A 12,965-nucleotide genomic window follows, 5' to 3' on the forward strand; every position below is an offset into this window, starting at 1 on the left:
TTTCCTTTCCATATAAAGTTAGTGATCATTTTTTCCATATCCCTAAAGAATGTTGATGGGATCTGGATTGGGATTGCATTGAATGTATAGATTGCTTTTCATTGTTTTTATTTTTAAGACACAGTTTTAAAAAAAGGTGAAACTATGTTTCCTTTGACAGTTCATTTCACTTTTAGAATCACAAAACGCATTAAATACTGAGTCTGGTAAATGGCATAAGTGATCAAAATGAGTGATGTTGTGTGTGCCGCTGAGTTGGACCCAACTCATAGTGACCCCTCATTGGGTTTCCAAGGCAGTATCACTACAGAAGTAGATTGCCCAACCTTCCTTCCTAGGAGTGGATGGTGGGTTTGAACCGCCAGCCTTCTGCTTAGCAGTCAAGTGCCTTAGGCACTACACTACCAGAGCTCCTAACTGAGTGATAGTAGTGTATATTCTTTCAAAATTTTTAAATGTAATTTCTTTCAGTAATTAGTCTATACTGCCAAATCATATTGAAAACAATGGGTTATAGCTGTCTGTTTTACATATATTTGTTAGTTTGGACAAATGATTTTGGAAAGACTGCAATTCTAGCTGTTCATAGCAGACTTCATTCCAGAGTTAATTAACTTTTCCATTTTTCTTTTAGCATTTATACATGTTCAAATCCGAACTACTTCTTGAGACATAATGCTATTCAGATTATTATTTAGGAATTAGTAATCATATCTATAAGGTATCATATCTATAAGGAAAAAAACATGATGTTTTGTAGTGTACAGATTCCCTACTGGTATAGAAAATTATTATTTAGAAAAGGAAAATATTGCCTACATATGAAACTTTTATGTAAAGACAGAATTTAGAATAAAACAATGTGAAATTGCATTTCAGTTTAAGTCCATGAGTAATAAAAACATCCTCTATTACTGAGCATCAAAGAAGATGGAAGGAATATACACCATCACTATGCAAAAAGAAATTGGTTTATGTTCAGCTATTTCAGGAGGTGGCATATAATCAAGAACCAGTGGTATTAAAGGAAGAAGTTGAAGCTGGACTAAAGGAATTGGTAAAAAATAAGGCTCCAGGAATTGATGGGGAATACCCATTGAGATGTTTCAAGAAATGGATGCTGCACTGGAGGCACTTACTTGTCTATGCCAAGTAATTTGGAAGACAGCTACCTGGAAAACTGACTGGAAGAGATCCGTATTTGTGCTCATTCCAAAGAAAGGTGATCCAGCAGAATGTGCAAACTCTCAAACAACATTGTTAATATCACACACAACTAAAATTTTACTGAAGATACTTTAAAAAATGATTGTAGTAGTAAATAGAGAGAAAATTTCCAGAAATGCAAGCTGGATTCAGAAGAGGCCATGGAATGAGGGATATCGTTGCTTATGTAAAATGGATCATGGCTGAATGCAGAGAATACCAGAAAGATGTTTACTTGTGTTTTATCAACTGCAAAGGCATTCAGCTGTGTGGATCACAACAAATAATGGATAACATTGTAAAGAATTCCAGGACAATTAATGGTACTCATGAGGAACTTGTACATACATAGAGCAGGAGGCTGTCATTCATACAAAACAAGGAAATACACTGCATGGTTTAAAATCAGGAAGGATATGCATCAGGGTTGTATCCCTTTGTCATAGTTACTCAATCTGTTTGCTGAGCAGATAATCCAAGAAGCTAGACTACATGAAAAAGAACATGGCATCAAGATTAAAGGAAGACTCATTAACAAACTGGGATATGCAGATGACACAACCTTGCTTGATGAATGTGAAGGTGACTTTAAGCACTTGCTGATGAAGATTAAAGACTGTAGTCTGCAGTATGGGTTACACTTCAAAAACATAAAGAAAACAAAAGTCCTCACAACTGCACTAACGAGCAGCATCACAATAAATGGGGAAAAGATTGAAGTTGTCAAAGATTTCATTTTACTTGGATCCACAATCAACACCCATGGAAACAGCAGTCAAGAAATCAAATGTTGTGTTGCACTAGGCAATTCTGCAAAAGACTTCTTTAAAGTGCTGAAAAGCAAAGATGTCACTTTGAAGACTAAGGTGCACCTAACTCAAGCCATGGTATTTTCAATCACCTCATATGCATGTGAAAGCTGCACAACAAATAAGGAAGACCTAAGAGGAGTTGATAGTTTTGAGTTGTGGTATTGGTGAAGAATTTTGAAAATACCAGAAGAACGAACAAATCTGTCCTGGAAGAATTGCAGCCGGAATGTTCCTTGGAAGCCAGAATGGCTACACTTCGTCTCACCTGCTTTGGTCAGGTTGTCAGAAGGGACCATGCCCTGGAGAAGGATGTCATTCTTGGTAAAGTGGAGGGTCAGCAGAAAAGGGGAGGATCCTCAAGAAGATGGAATGACACAGTGGCTGCACTGATGAGCTCAAGTATAGCATAGCAAGGATTGTGAGGATAGTACAGGACCAGGCAGAGTTTCTTTCTGTTGTACATGGGTCAGAGCCCACTCACTGGCACCTAACAACAACAGCAGTATTACTGAACAACTCACATAACTTACTTCTTTATGGCACAAATTAATTTATTGGAAGAAATGAATAATATCTCATTTAATGCTTGGGAAAAACAGTGGAACATGGACCTTCATAGTAACAAATGTAAATAATAGAAACGAAATTTAAATGCAGAGCTCTTAAATCCTTAGTATGTTGTAATTCCTTGCCATGCCTATTTTCTTTCTGTTGCATATATTTGTTTTATCCCATTACCTGTATCCTTTGTTATCTATCGTTATTCAAATTATCAGTGACTTATTTTATTTGTTCTTCAGTGCTAATGAAACTTAGATATTGTAGAGAAAAAAAAAACACTTTATGCAAAATTTAGGGTGCATAGCACTGTGGCATTGAAATCAATTTACAGATTCAAATCTTAACTGTGTCATTACTTGCTGTGTGACCTTGGGCAAATTACTTAATCTCTCTATGCTTCATCTATGACAGTAGCTACCTTTAGTGGATGTTATGAGAATCAAATGAGATAATTAATCTAAAATGTTAATTCAGTGCCTGATATATAGTAAACACTTGAAAAAAGTTTGCTTTTAATATTACCTAAATTCAAATATGAAAATCTTTTCTTAGGTACTTGACAAGATTATCAACATGAAGGTAAAGTTGTTCATGAACTGTAGGGGTAAGCTTTCAGAAGCCCCTCTAAATAGGTAAGTCTTCGTGAACATAATTTCAATTAATAAGATTGCAAATGCTAAGAAGGCAAAATAAACTGTAATTTTGAAAGTCTTAAAGAATTTATTTACCTAAATTGATGTCAAAATTAAAATAACCTAACTTAGCAAATTGATCCAGTCTAATTGTAGAATTTATGTGGATTTGTGTTTCTACATAGTTATTTTTGGAAATGTGGTTTGGAATTTTATATATACAAATATAAAATAAGGCTGAACTAGACCAATTTTGGCTTAGCTCTTTCAGTACTACTATAGAATTGAATCATCAAAATGATCTTTATTGTATTTTCTAGCATACTTACTATTTTGGGGTATTGGTATGCAATGAGTTTAGAATAATATGTCAATAATAAAGAAAATATTTCTTGTTAAATACAAATATTCCTCATTAATACTGTCTTGTTATAACGTCTCTCAAGTGAGGACAGAAATATACCTTCTTTCTTCTGGATCAGAATCACTGTCATTGTGGTTTACTCTTAACTGATAATACTGTACAATATCATTTAGGTGTGATGGGGCAGAGAAAAAATGGTATGAACCATTGGACTAGCATATCACTTAGTGAGTCTTGTCAATATATTTTTCTCTGTATAGTTCAATTATGTAACTAAACAAAAAAATACATGTACATGTGAGACAGATCCAAACTCACTGCCGTGGAGTTGGATCCAACTCATAGCAACCCCTCCTTGGGATTCCAAGGCAGTATCACTATGGAAGTAGATTGCCCAATCTTCCTTCCAAAGAGTGGCTGGTGGGTTTGAACCACTAGCCTTCTGGTTAGCAGTCAAATGTCTTAGGCACTACGTCAGAGCTCCCAGAGAGAAAAGTAGTATTTGATTTATCCTTTATTTATTTATTTATTTATTTATTGTATATATTATTATTGACAGACATATAGACTATTACTTGAGGGGATATTTTAAGCATTATAAATATTTTTAACAATCAAAGCAAGTTTATGAGAGCCAAAGTGCAACCTTGAATGCATCCACTTGAATTAGAGACTATCTCAAGAATAGATTTGATGGGATAAACTTGGAGGAAATTATACTAAGTGAAATAAGTTACTTACAAAAGGACAAATATTGCATGAATCCATTATTATAAAAAGTCAAGGAAAGGTTTATACAAGGAAGAAAATTTGTTGGTTACCTGAGATGGGAGAGGAGGGGAGGGGATGGGAGGGAACATTGCTGATTAGTTAAGAGACATATGTTGTTTTGGGGGAAGGGAAAGGCAGTATAACAAAAGTGTGTGACCAGCACAATATCATTGAGGAAAAGAAAGACACAGGCAGGTGCACAAGTTGTACAGACAGCAAAGATAAGTACTATTTAATACAGAATACTGTTCTATCAGTAATAATAAAGGAGCTCTGATGGCATAGTGCCTGAGGCATTTGACTGCTAACCAGAAGACTGGCGGTTCAAACCCACTAGCCACTCCTCAGAAGGAAGATTGGGTAATCTACTTCCATAGAGACACCGCCTCTGGAACTCAAGGAGGGGTCGCTATGAGTCAAATCCACTCAATAACAGTGAGTTTGGTTTTGGTTTTTTTAGTCTATAGGTAGATAGGTAAGAAGAGCAGGTATGGATAGGGAAATGGAAATATACCCACAATCATGCATAGGTTTGGCAGATGATATTCCTGCATACATATTTGTTTATCTATAAAAATGTCCATACGTTTTAGAGCAAAAAGGGGACAAAGTTAGGATAACTTCTTAGCTACAACCAAGCACTTTAAGGGAGTGAGTTGCTGGGCCTGAGGGCTCAGGACCATGGTCATGGGGGACATCAGGCTCAATTGACACCCACATAGTACACAAAAATATTTTTCTACAACCTACTTTGGAAGGTAGGTTTTGTTTTTGTTTTTTAAGACTGGAGTCTTAAAAGCTTGTGAGCAGCCATCTGAGGTGCAACTATTGGTCTGTCCTCATCTGCAGCAAAGAAGAGTGGAGAAAATCAAAAACTTATGGAAACAGTCCAAGGGATGGACTAATAGACCATGGGAACCTCAACCTACATGACTCTGAGACCAGAAGAAGTAGATGGTGCGCAGCTACCAATGCCAGCCACTCAGAAAAGGATCAAAATTAGAAATCCTGGATGGAGTAGGAGAAAAAATGTGGAACAAATTTCAAAAACATAGAGAAGATTAGGATTACTGGACAGAGGCTGGTGAAACCCCTGAGACTATGGCCCTGAGTTACCCTTTGGACCTGGAACTGGACTCATTCCTGTGGCTCAAATCAGCCAAACAATAGACAGACCTATGAACTGAACAACTACACTAGAGAGTTGTACTCCTCAGTACAGTCAACTATGGGAGATCTACCTCACCTCACTGCTGTCGAGTCATAGCCAACTCATAGTGACCCCTTCTTGGGTTTCTGAGGCAGTATCACTACAGAAGTAGATTGCCCAACCTTCCTTCTGAGGAGTGGCTGGTAAGTTTTAACCTCCAGCCTTCCAGTTAGCAGTCAAGTGTCTTGGGCACTACAGATCAGAAGGGCAGTATTTGCACAGGGACAAAGATAGACAAGTAGGAATACATAGGTAAGAAGGAACAGAAGGAAGAAGTAACCACATGGAGGAGGTGGAAGAGAGCTGTTACATTTTGGGGATTGTAATCAGTGTCACAAAACAAAATATATATGAACTGTTGAATGTAAAATAAACCTGCTTTGTAAAATTGCACCCAAATCACAATAAAAAGTTAAAAGAAAGAAAGAATAGATTTGATGCATTGAACACTAATGACCAAAAACCAGAAGAATTGTGGGATGATATCAAGGGCATCTTAAATGAAGAAAGTAAAAGGCCATTAAGGAGATAGGAAAGAAAGAAAAGATCAAAATGGATGTCAGAAGACAGTCTGAAATTTGCTGTTAAGTGCAAAGTAACTAAAGCAAATGGAAGAAATGATTAAGTAAAAGAACTGAACAGAAGATTTCAAAGGGATGCTCAAGAAGACAATGTAAAGTATCATGAAATGTGCAAAGACTTGGAGTTGAAAATAAAAGGGAAGGGGTGGAGAAAATGATCAGTATTTCTCACGGTGAAAGAGATAAAGAGAAAATTGAAGCCTCAAATTGCATTACTGATGGATGCTATGGGCAAAACATTGAATGATGCAGAAAGCATCAAAAGAAGATAGAAGGAATACAGAATCACTGTACTAAAAAGAATTGGTAAACATTCAACCATTGCAGGTGGTAGCATATGATCAAGAACATCTGGTAGTGAAGGAAGATAAATCAAGCTGCACTGAAGGCATTGGTGAAAAATAAACTTCAGATGTTTATGAAATACCAACATAGATATTTCAACAAATGGATACAACACTGGAAGCAGTCACCTCGATGACAACAACAACAACAAAAAGAGACAATCCAATTAAAAAATGAACTGAGGACATGAACAGACACTGTACCAAAGAAGACAGTCAGGTGACCAAGAAACACATCATTAGCCTTTAGAGGAATGCAATCAGATATCATGTCACCCCAGCAGTTATAGCAAACTTCAAAAATAAATGCTGGAAGGAGTATGAGCAGAATGGAACTCTCATACACTGCTTGTGGGATTGTAAAATGGTCCAAGCACTGCAGAAAGTGGTATGGCACTTCCTTAAGAAGTTTGAAATAGTGTGGACTGTACCTGAATGTGAAGAAAATGAAAATCCTTACAATTCTGCCAATGAATAACATCATGATAAATGACAAAGAAATTGAAGTTGCCAAAGATTTCATTCTGTTTTGGTCAGTAATCAGTGACAAACCATCAGTCGGACCATCAAAGCCACAGTCAAGAAATAAAATGACATATTAAAATGGACAAATCTGTTGCAAAATATCTTGTTTAAGGTTTTAAAAAATCAAAGATGTCATTTGACACTTTGACAAAAATGTGCCTGACACAGGCCATCATTGTTTCCATCATACATGTGAAAAATGGACCATGAGAAAAGAAGACAGAAAAAGAATTGACTCATGTGTATGTGAAATAAATGAAGAATATTGAATATCCAACACACAGCCAAAATAACAAACCATTCTTATAACTAGAATGCTCCTTAGAAGTGAGGATAGTGAGACTTCAACTCACTCACTTTGCTCACATCTTCAGGAACAACCAATCACTAGAAAAGGGCATCATGGTTCATAATGTAAAGGGTCAGTAAAACACGGGAAGCCCACAATGAGATGGATTCACATGGTAGTGACAAAAATGGACTCAAACATGATGATGGCACAGGACCAGACAACATAATTCTGTAATACATAGTTTGCCATGAGTCAGACCCAATTTGACAGCAACTAACAGCAACAACCACCAACCGTCTGTCAGTTTGTCATGTTGTGGTTTGTGTGTTGCTTTGAGGCTGGAAGCTATGCCAATGGTATTTCAAATACAAGCTGGGTCACACATGGTGGACAGGTTTCGGTAAACTTCCAGACTAAGACAGACTCAGAAAAAGGAAGGGACCAACCACTTCTCAAAGAATTGGCCAGTGAAAACCTGATGAATACAAGTGAAACACTGTCTGATATATTACTGGAAAACTTTTATGAATAGCCCTAAAAAATCATCTGATACAGTGCCAGAAGATGAGCCCCTCAGGTTGGAAGGCACTCAAAATATGACTGGGAAACAGCTGCCTCCTGAAAGTAGAGTTGACCTTAATGATGTGGATGGAGTAAAGTTTTTGGGACCTCCATTTGCTTATGGGACATGACTCAAAATGGGAAGAAACAGCTGTAAACATCCACTAATTAGAAGGTAGAATGTGCAAAGTATGAACGTAAGGAAGTTGGAAGTTGTCAGAAATGAAATGGAATGCATATAGATATCATAGGTATTAGTGAGCAGGAAGGGACTGGTTTTGGCCATTTTGAATCAGACAATCATGTGATCTACTATACTGGGAATGAGAAATTGAAGAGTAATGATATAGCTATCATTATCATAAAGAATGTTTCAAGATCTATCCTGAAGTACAGTGCTGCCAGTGATAGGATAATATCCATACACCTACTAGGAAGACCAGTTAATGCTACTACTATTCAAATTTATACACCAACCACTACAGCCAAAGATGAGGCAATGGAAGATTTTTACTAATGTCTGCAGTCTTAAATTGACCAAACGTGCAATCGGGATGTGTTGATCATCGCTGGTGATTGGAATGTTAATGTTGGAAACAAAGAATCACCAATAGTTGGAAAATATGGCCTTGGTAATAGAAACGATGCCAGAGACCGCAGACTGCATGATAGAATTTTGTAAGACCAATGACTTATTCATTGCAGATAACTTTTTTTAGTAACATAAATGGTGGCTGTAAACGTTGTCCTCACCAAATGAAATACTCAGGAATTAAATCTGCATATGTGGAAAGAGGTGATGGAACAGTTCACTATCTTCAGCTAAAATAAGGCCAGAAGCTGACTGTGAAACAAACCATCTACTGTTTATATGCAAGTTCAAGTTGAAGCTAAAGAGAAGTAAAACAAGTCCACAAGAGCCAAAATATGACCTTGATTATATACCACCTGAATTTAGAGACCACCTGAAGAATAGGTTTGACATATTGAACATCTAGAACATCATAGATAAAGAAAACAAAAAGTCATTAAAAAGAGAAAAGGAAGAAGAAACCAAAATGGATGTCAGAAGAGACTCAGAAACTTGCTCTTGAATGGAAAATGGCCAAAGAAGATGGAAGAAATAAGAAGATAAAGGAGCTGAACAGAAGGTTTCGAAGAGCAAGTCAAGAAAACAAAATCAATTATTATAATGAACTGTACAAAGACCTGGAATTAGAAAAACAAAATGGAAGAACACTCCCGGCATTTCTGAAGTTCAAGAAATGGAAGAAAAACTTCAAGCCAAGTTGCAACATTTAAAGATTCTATAGGCAAAATATTGAATGATGCAGAAAATATCAGAAGAAGATGATAGGAATACACAGAGTCACTGTATCAAAAAGAGTTAGTCAATGTTCATATATTTAAGGAGGTGGCATATGATCAAGAAGCAATGGTATTGAAGGAAGAAACTGAAGCTGAAGGAATTAGAAAAAAAAAAAAAAAAAGAAAGCCTCCAGGAATTGATGGAATACCCATTGAGATGTTTCAACAAACAAACGCTACACTGGAGGCACTTACTCATCTACGCCAAGAAATTTGGAAGACAGCTACCTAGCCAACTGACTGGAAGAGATCCATATTTTTACCCATTCCAAAGAAAGGTGATCCCACAGCATGTGGAAATTATCAAACAATATTGTTAATGTCACATGTGTAAGTAAAATGTTGTTAAAGGTAATTCAAAAATGGTTACAGACCCTTCAGATCTGGACTGAACTCACTCCTGTGGCTTCCAGCTGAACAATAGATAGGTAATTGGGGTGAACATTTACATCATTTAGATACACTCCTTGGAGTAATCAGTCATGGGAGAATAGAAGGCAGTGCTTGTACAGGGAGATAGCGGGGGGGTGGAGGGTGGGCAGAGTGCATGGGAGGGAAGGACACAGGGAAGAGATACCTATGGGCAGGAAGTGGAAAAAGAATGGTTACATTGTGGAGAATTGCAGTCAGTGTCATGAAACAATATGTATGAACTGTATGGAAAATTAATTTGTTCTGTAAACTTTCACCCAAATCACAATAAAAATTTTTTAAATGATAATTTAATAAAAAAAAAAAAAAAGAGTTGCAGCAGTACACTGACAGGGAACTTCATGAGATGCAAGCTGGATTCAGAAGAGGACATAGAATGAGGAATATCATAGCTGATGTCACTTGGATCTTGGCTGAAAGGATACAATGCTAGAAAGATGTTTACTTCTGTTTATTGACATGCAAAAGCATTCAACTGTGTGGATCATAACAAATTTTGGATAACATTGAGAAGAATGGGAATTCCAGGACACTTAATTGTGCTTATGAGGAACCTGCCCCTAGACTGAAGACTGTCATTTGAGCAGAACGGGGGGATGCTGCATGGTTTAAAATCAGGAAGGGTATTTGTCAGGGTTGTATCCTTTCACCCTACTTACTCAATCTGTATGCTAAGTAAATGATCCAAGAACCTGGACTATATGAAGAAAGACACACCATCAGGATTGGTGGAAGAGTCATTAACAACCTATGTAGATGACACAACTTTGCTTGCTGAAAGTGAGGAAGACTTGTAGCACTTACTGGTGAAGATTAAAGACTACAGTCTGCAGTATGGATTACACCGCAACACACTGCCATGAAGTCAGTTCCGACTCATAGTGACCTCCTTTGGGTTTCCAAGGTGGTAGATTTTTATGGAAGTAGATTGCCCAGTCTTCCTTCTGTGGAGTGGCTGGTGGGTTTGAACCTCCAGCCTTCTGGTTAGCAGTCAAATGCCTTAGGCACTACACCACCAGAGTTCCTTGAAAAAAACAAAAGTTTTCACAACTGGACCAATAAGCAGCATCACAATAAATGGAGAAAAATTAGAAGTTGTCAAAGATTTCATATTACTTGGATCCACAGTCAACACCCATGGAAGCAGCAGTCAAGAAATCTGACAATGTACTGTGTGAATCTGCTGCAAAAGACCTCTTAAAAGTGCTCAAAAGCAAAGATACCTCTTTGAAGACTAAGATTTGCCTAACCGAAGCCATGGTATTTTCAACCACCTCATATGCATGTGAAAGCTGGACAGTGAATAAGGAAGACCAAAGAAGAGTTGATATTTTTGAGTTGTGGACTCAGTCATGGACTGCCAGAAGAATGAAAAAATCTGTCCTGAAAGAAGTGCAGCTGGAATGCTCCTGTAGAAGCAAAATAGCAAAATGGTCAGTCTTCATCTCACCTCTTTTGTCGTGTTATCAGAAGCGACCATTCCCTAAGGAAGGATATCATGCTTGGTGTGTTAGACTGGATTCTCTAGAGAAACAAAACCAGTAAAGGTTATAGAGAGAGAGAAAGAGAAATTTATCTTAGGAAAATGGCTGACACACTTATAGAAGCTGGTAAGTCCAAGTTCTTGGATCAAATGTCAAGCTGGAGGCTTTTCCTGACTCTTCGCAGCTGCAGGGGCTGAGGACCTCAAGATTGGCAGGCAGTATACTGGCTGTTGACTCCAACAAATGATGAATCCAAGATCTCTAGGCCGAATGGTGGATGGTTCACTCACAGACAGTTGTAGGCAGCACAATAGAATCCCAATCCACAGAAAAATGTCTCTTTTCCTAGGATGTCCATAAATATACTGGAAGCAGGCCACACCCCTAGGGAAACTCCTTTTCAATGGATTGGCTGCTAAACACATAATCATCTGATCCCATCATGGGAACAACCACATCACAACTGCTTAAACCACACAGAATTGTGATCCAGCCAAGTTGACACACAGCTCCAACTATCACACTTGGTAAAGCAGAGGGTCAGCAGAAAAGGGGAAAATCCACACAGTGGCTACAACGATGGGCTCAACTATAGCAAAGATTGTGAGGATGGGTGCATGACCAAGCAGTGTTTCGTTTTGTTGTATATAGTGTTGCTGTGGGTTGGAATCGACTCACCAGCACCTGACAACAGCAGGTATTTTTAATACATGGAAAGCAATAAAATGATAAATTTAGAAAATTTAAATCAAAGTTCAGTGTATACTTAAACTGCAAATCATTTAAATTTAAATTTTTTCTCATTGTTTCAGTTTTACTTTCTGGGAGTGGCCTCATTTCTAAGTTAGAAGGGTATCTAAGGGCATAGTCTCAGACTTTCCAACAGTCTCTATCACCCAGAGTTTGGTCTTTTATATATATTTGAATTTTACTCTACCTTTTTCTCCCACTATATACAGTACTGGGAGCTCTGGTAGCGTAGTGGCTAAGGCATTTGACTGCTAACCAGAAGTCTGGCAGTTCAAACCCACCAGCCACTCCTCGGAAGGAAGGTTGGGCAATCCTACTTCCGTAGTGATACTGCTTCAGAAACTCAAGAAGGGGTCGCTATGAGTCAGGGCTGACTCGACGGCACATAACAACAACAATATACAGTACTTCCTATTGTGATCTTGGTCAGAATGGTTGATGGTGGTAGCTTGGCACCACATTGTTTCCTTGAAATGTGAACAGGGTTGCACATGGTGCACAGGTTTCAACACAGCTTACAGACTGAGACAGACTAGGAAGAAGAGGCCATCCACTTCCCAAAGAATTGGCCAGGGAACACCTTATGAATAGCAGAGAAACACTGTCTGATACATTACTGCGCAAGTTTGTGAATAGCCCAGAAACATTTTCCGATGCAGTGAGAAGGATGTGACCCTTAGATTGGAAGTTTCTCAAAATATGACTGGGAAAGAGCTGCCTCAACAGAGTAGAACCAGCCTTACTGATACAGATGAAATAAAACTTTCAAGACCTGCATCATCTGAGTAAACCCAGCCTTAGTCCTATGGATAAGGTAAAGCTTTTGAGACCTCCATTTGCTGATGTGGCACCACTCTAATTGAAGAGAAACAGCTGCAGACATCCATTAATCATCGGGACATGGAATGTAAGTATGAATGTTGGAAAATTGGAAGTTGTCAAAAATGAAATGGAACACATAAAGATTGATATCCTCAGCATTAGTGAGCTGAAATGCACTGGTTTTGGCCACTTTGACTCAGACAACCACGTTATCTACTATGCCGGGAATGACAGTTTGAGGAGGAATGGC

General features: G+C 37.9%; 1 protein-coding gene across 1 annotated transcript in view; it reads left to right on the forward strand.

The window, feature by feature from the left end:
* The window catches only part of UGGT2 (UDP-glucose glycoprotein glucosyltransferase 2), a 601,530-nt gene that overhangs the window by 437,752 nt on the left and 150,813 nt on the right, over positions 1–12,965 (forward strand). Inside the window, exon 26 of the mRNA XM_007944010.2 lies at positions 3,132–3,211. Within this exon, the coding sequence (XP_007942201.1) occupies positions 3,132–3,211 (80 nt within the window). The remainder of the gene's footprint in view (positions 1–3,131; positions 3,212–12,965) is intronic.

This window comes from Orycteropus afer, unplaced genomic scaffold (assembly GCF_000298275.1).
Source record: "Orycteropus afer afer isolate SDZICR_OR568_19922 unplaced genomic scaffold, OryAfe1.0 scaffold00117, whole genome shotgun sequence".
Classification (NCBI taxonomy): Eukaryota; Metazoa; Chordata; class Mammalia; order Tubulidentata; family Orycteropodidae; genus Orycteropus; species Orycteropus afer.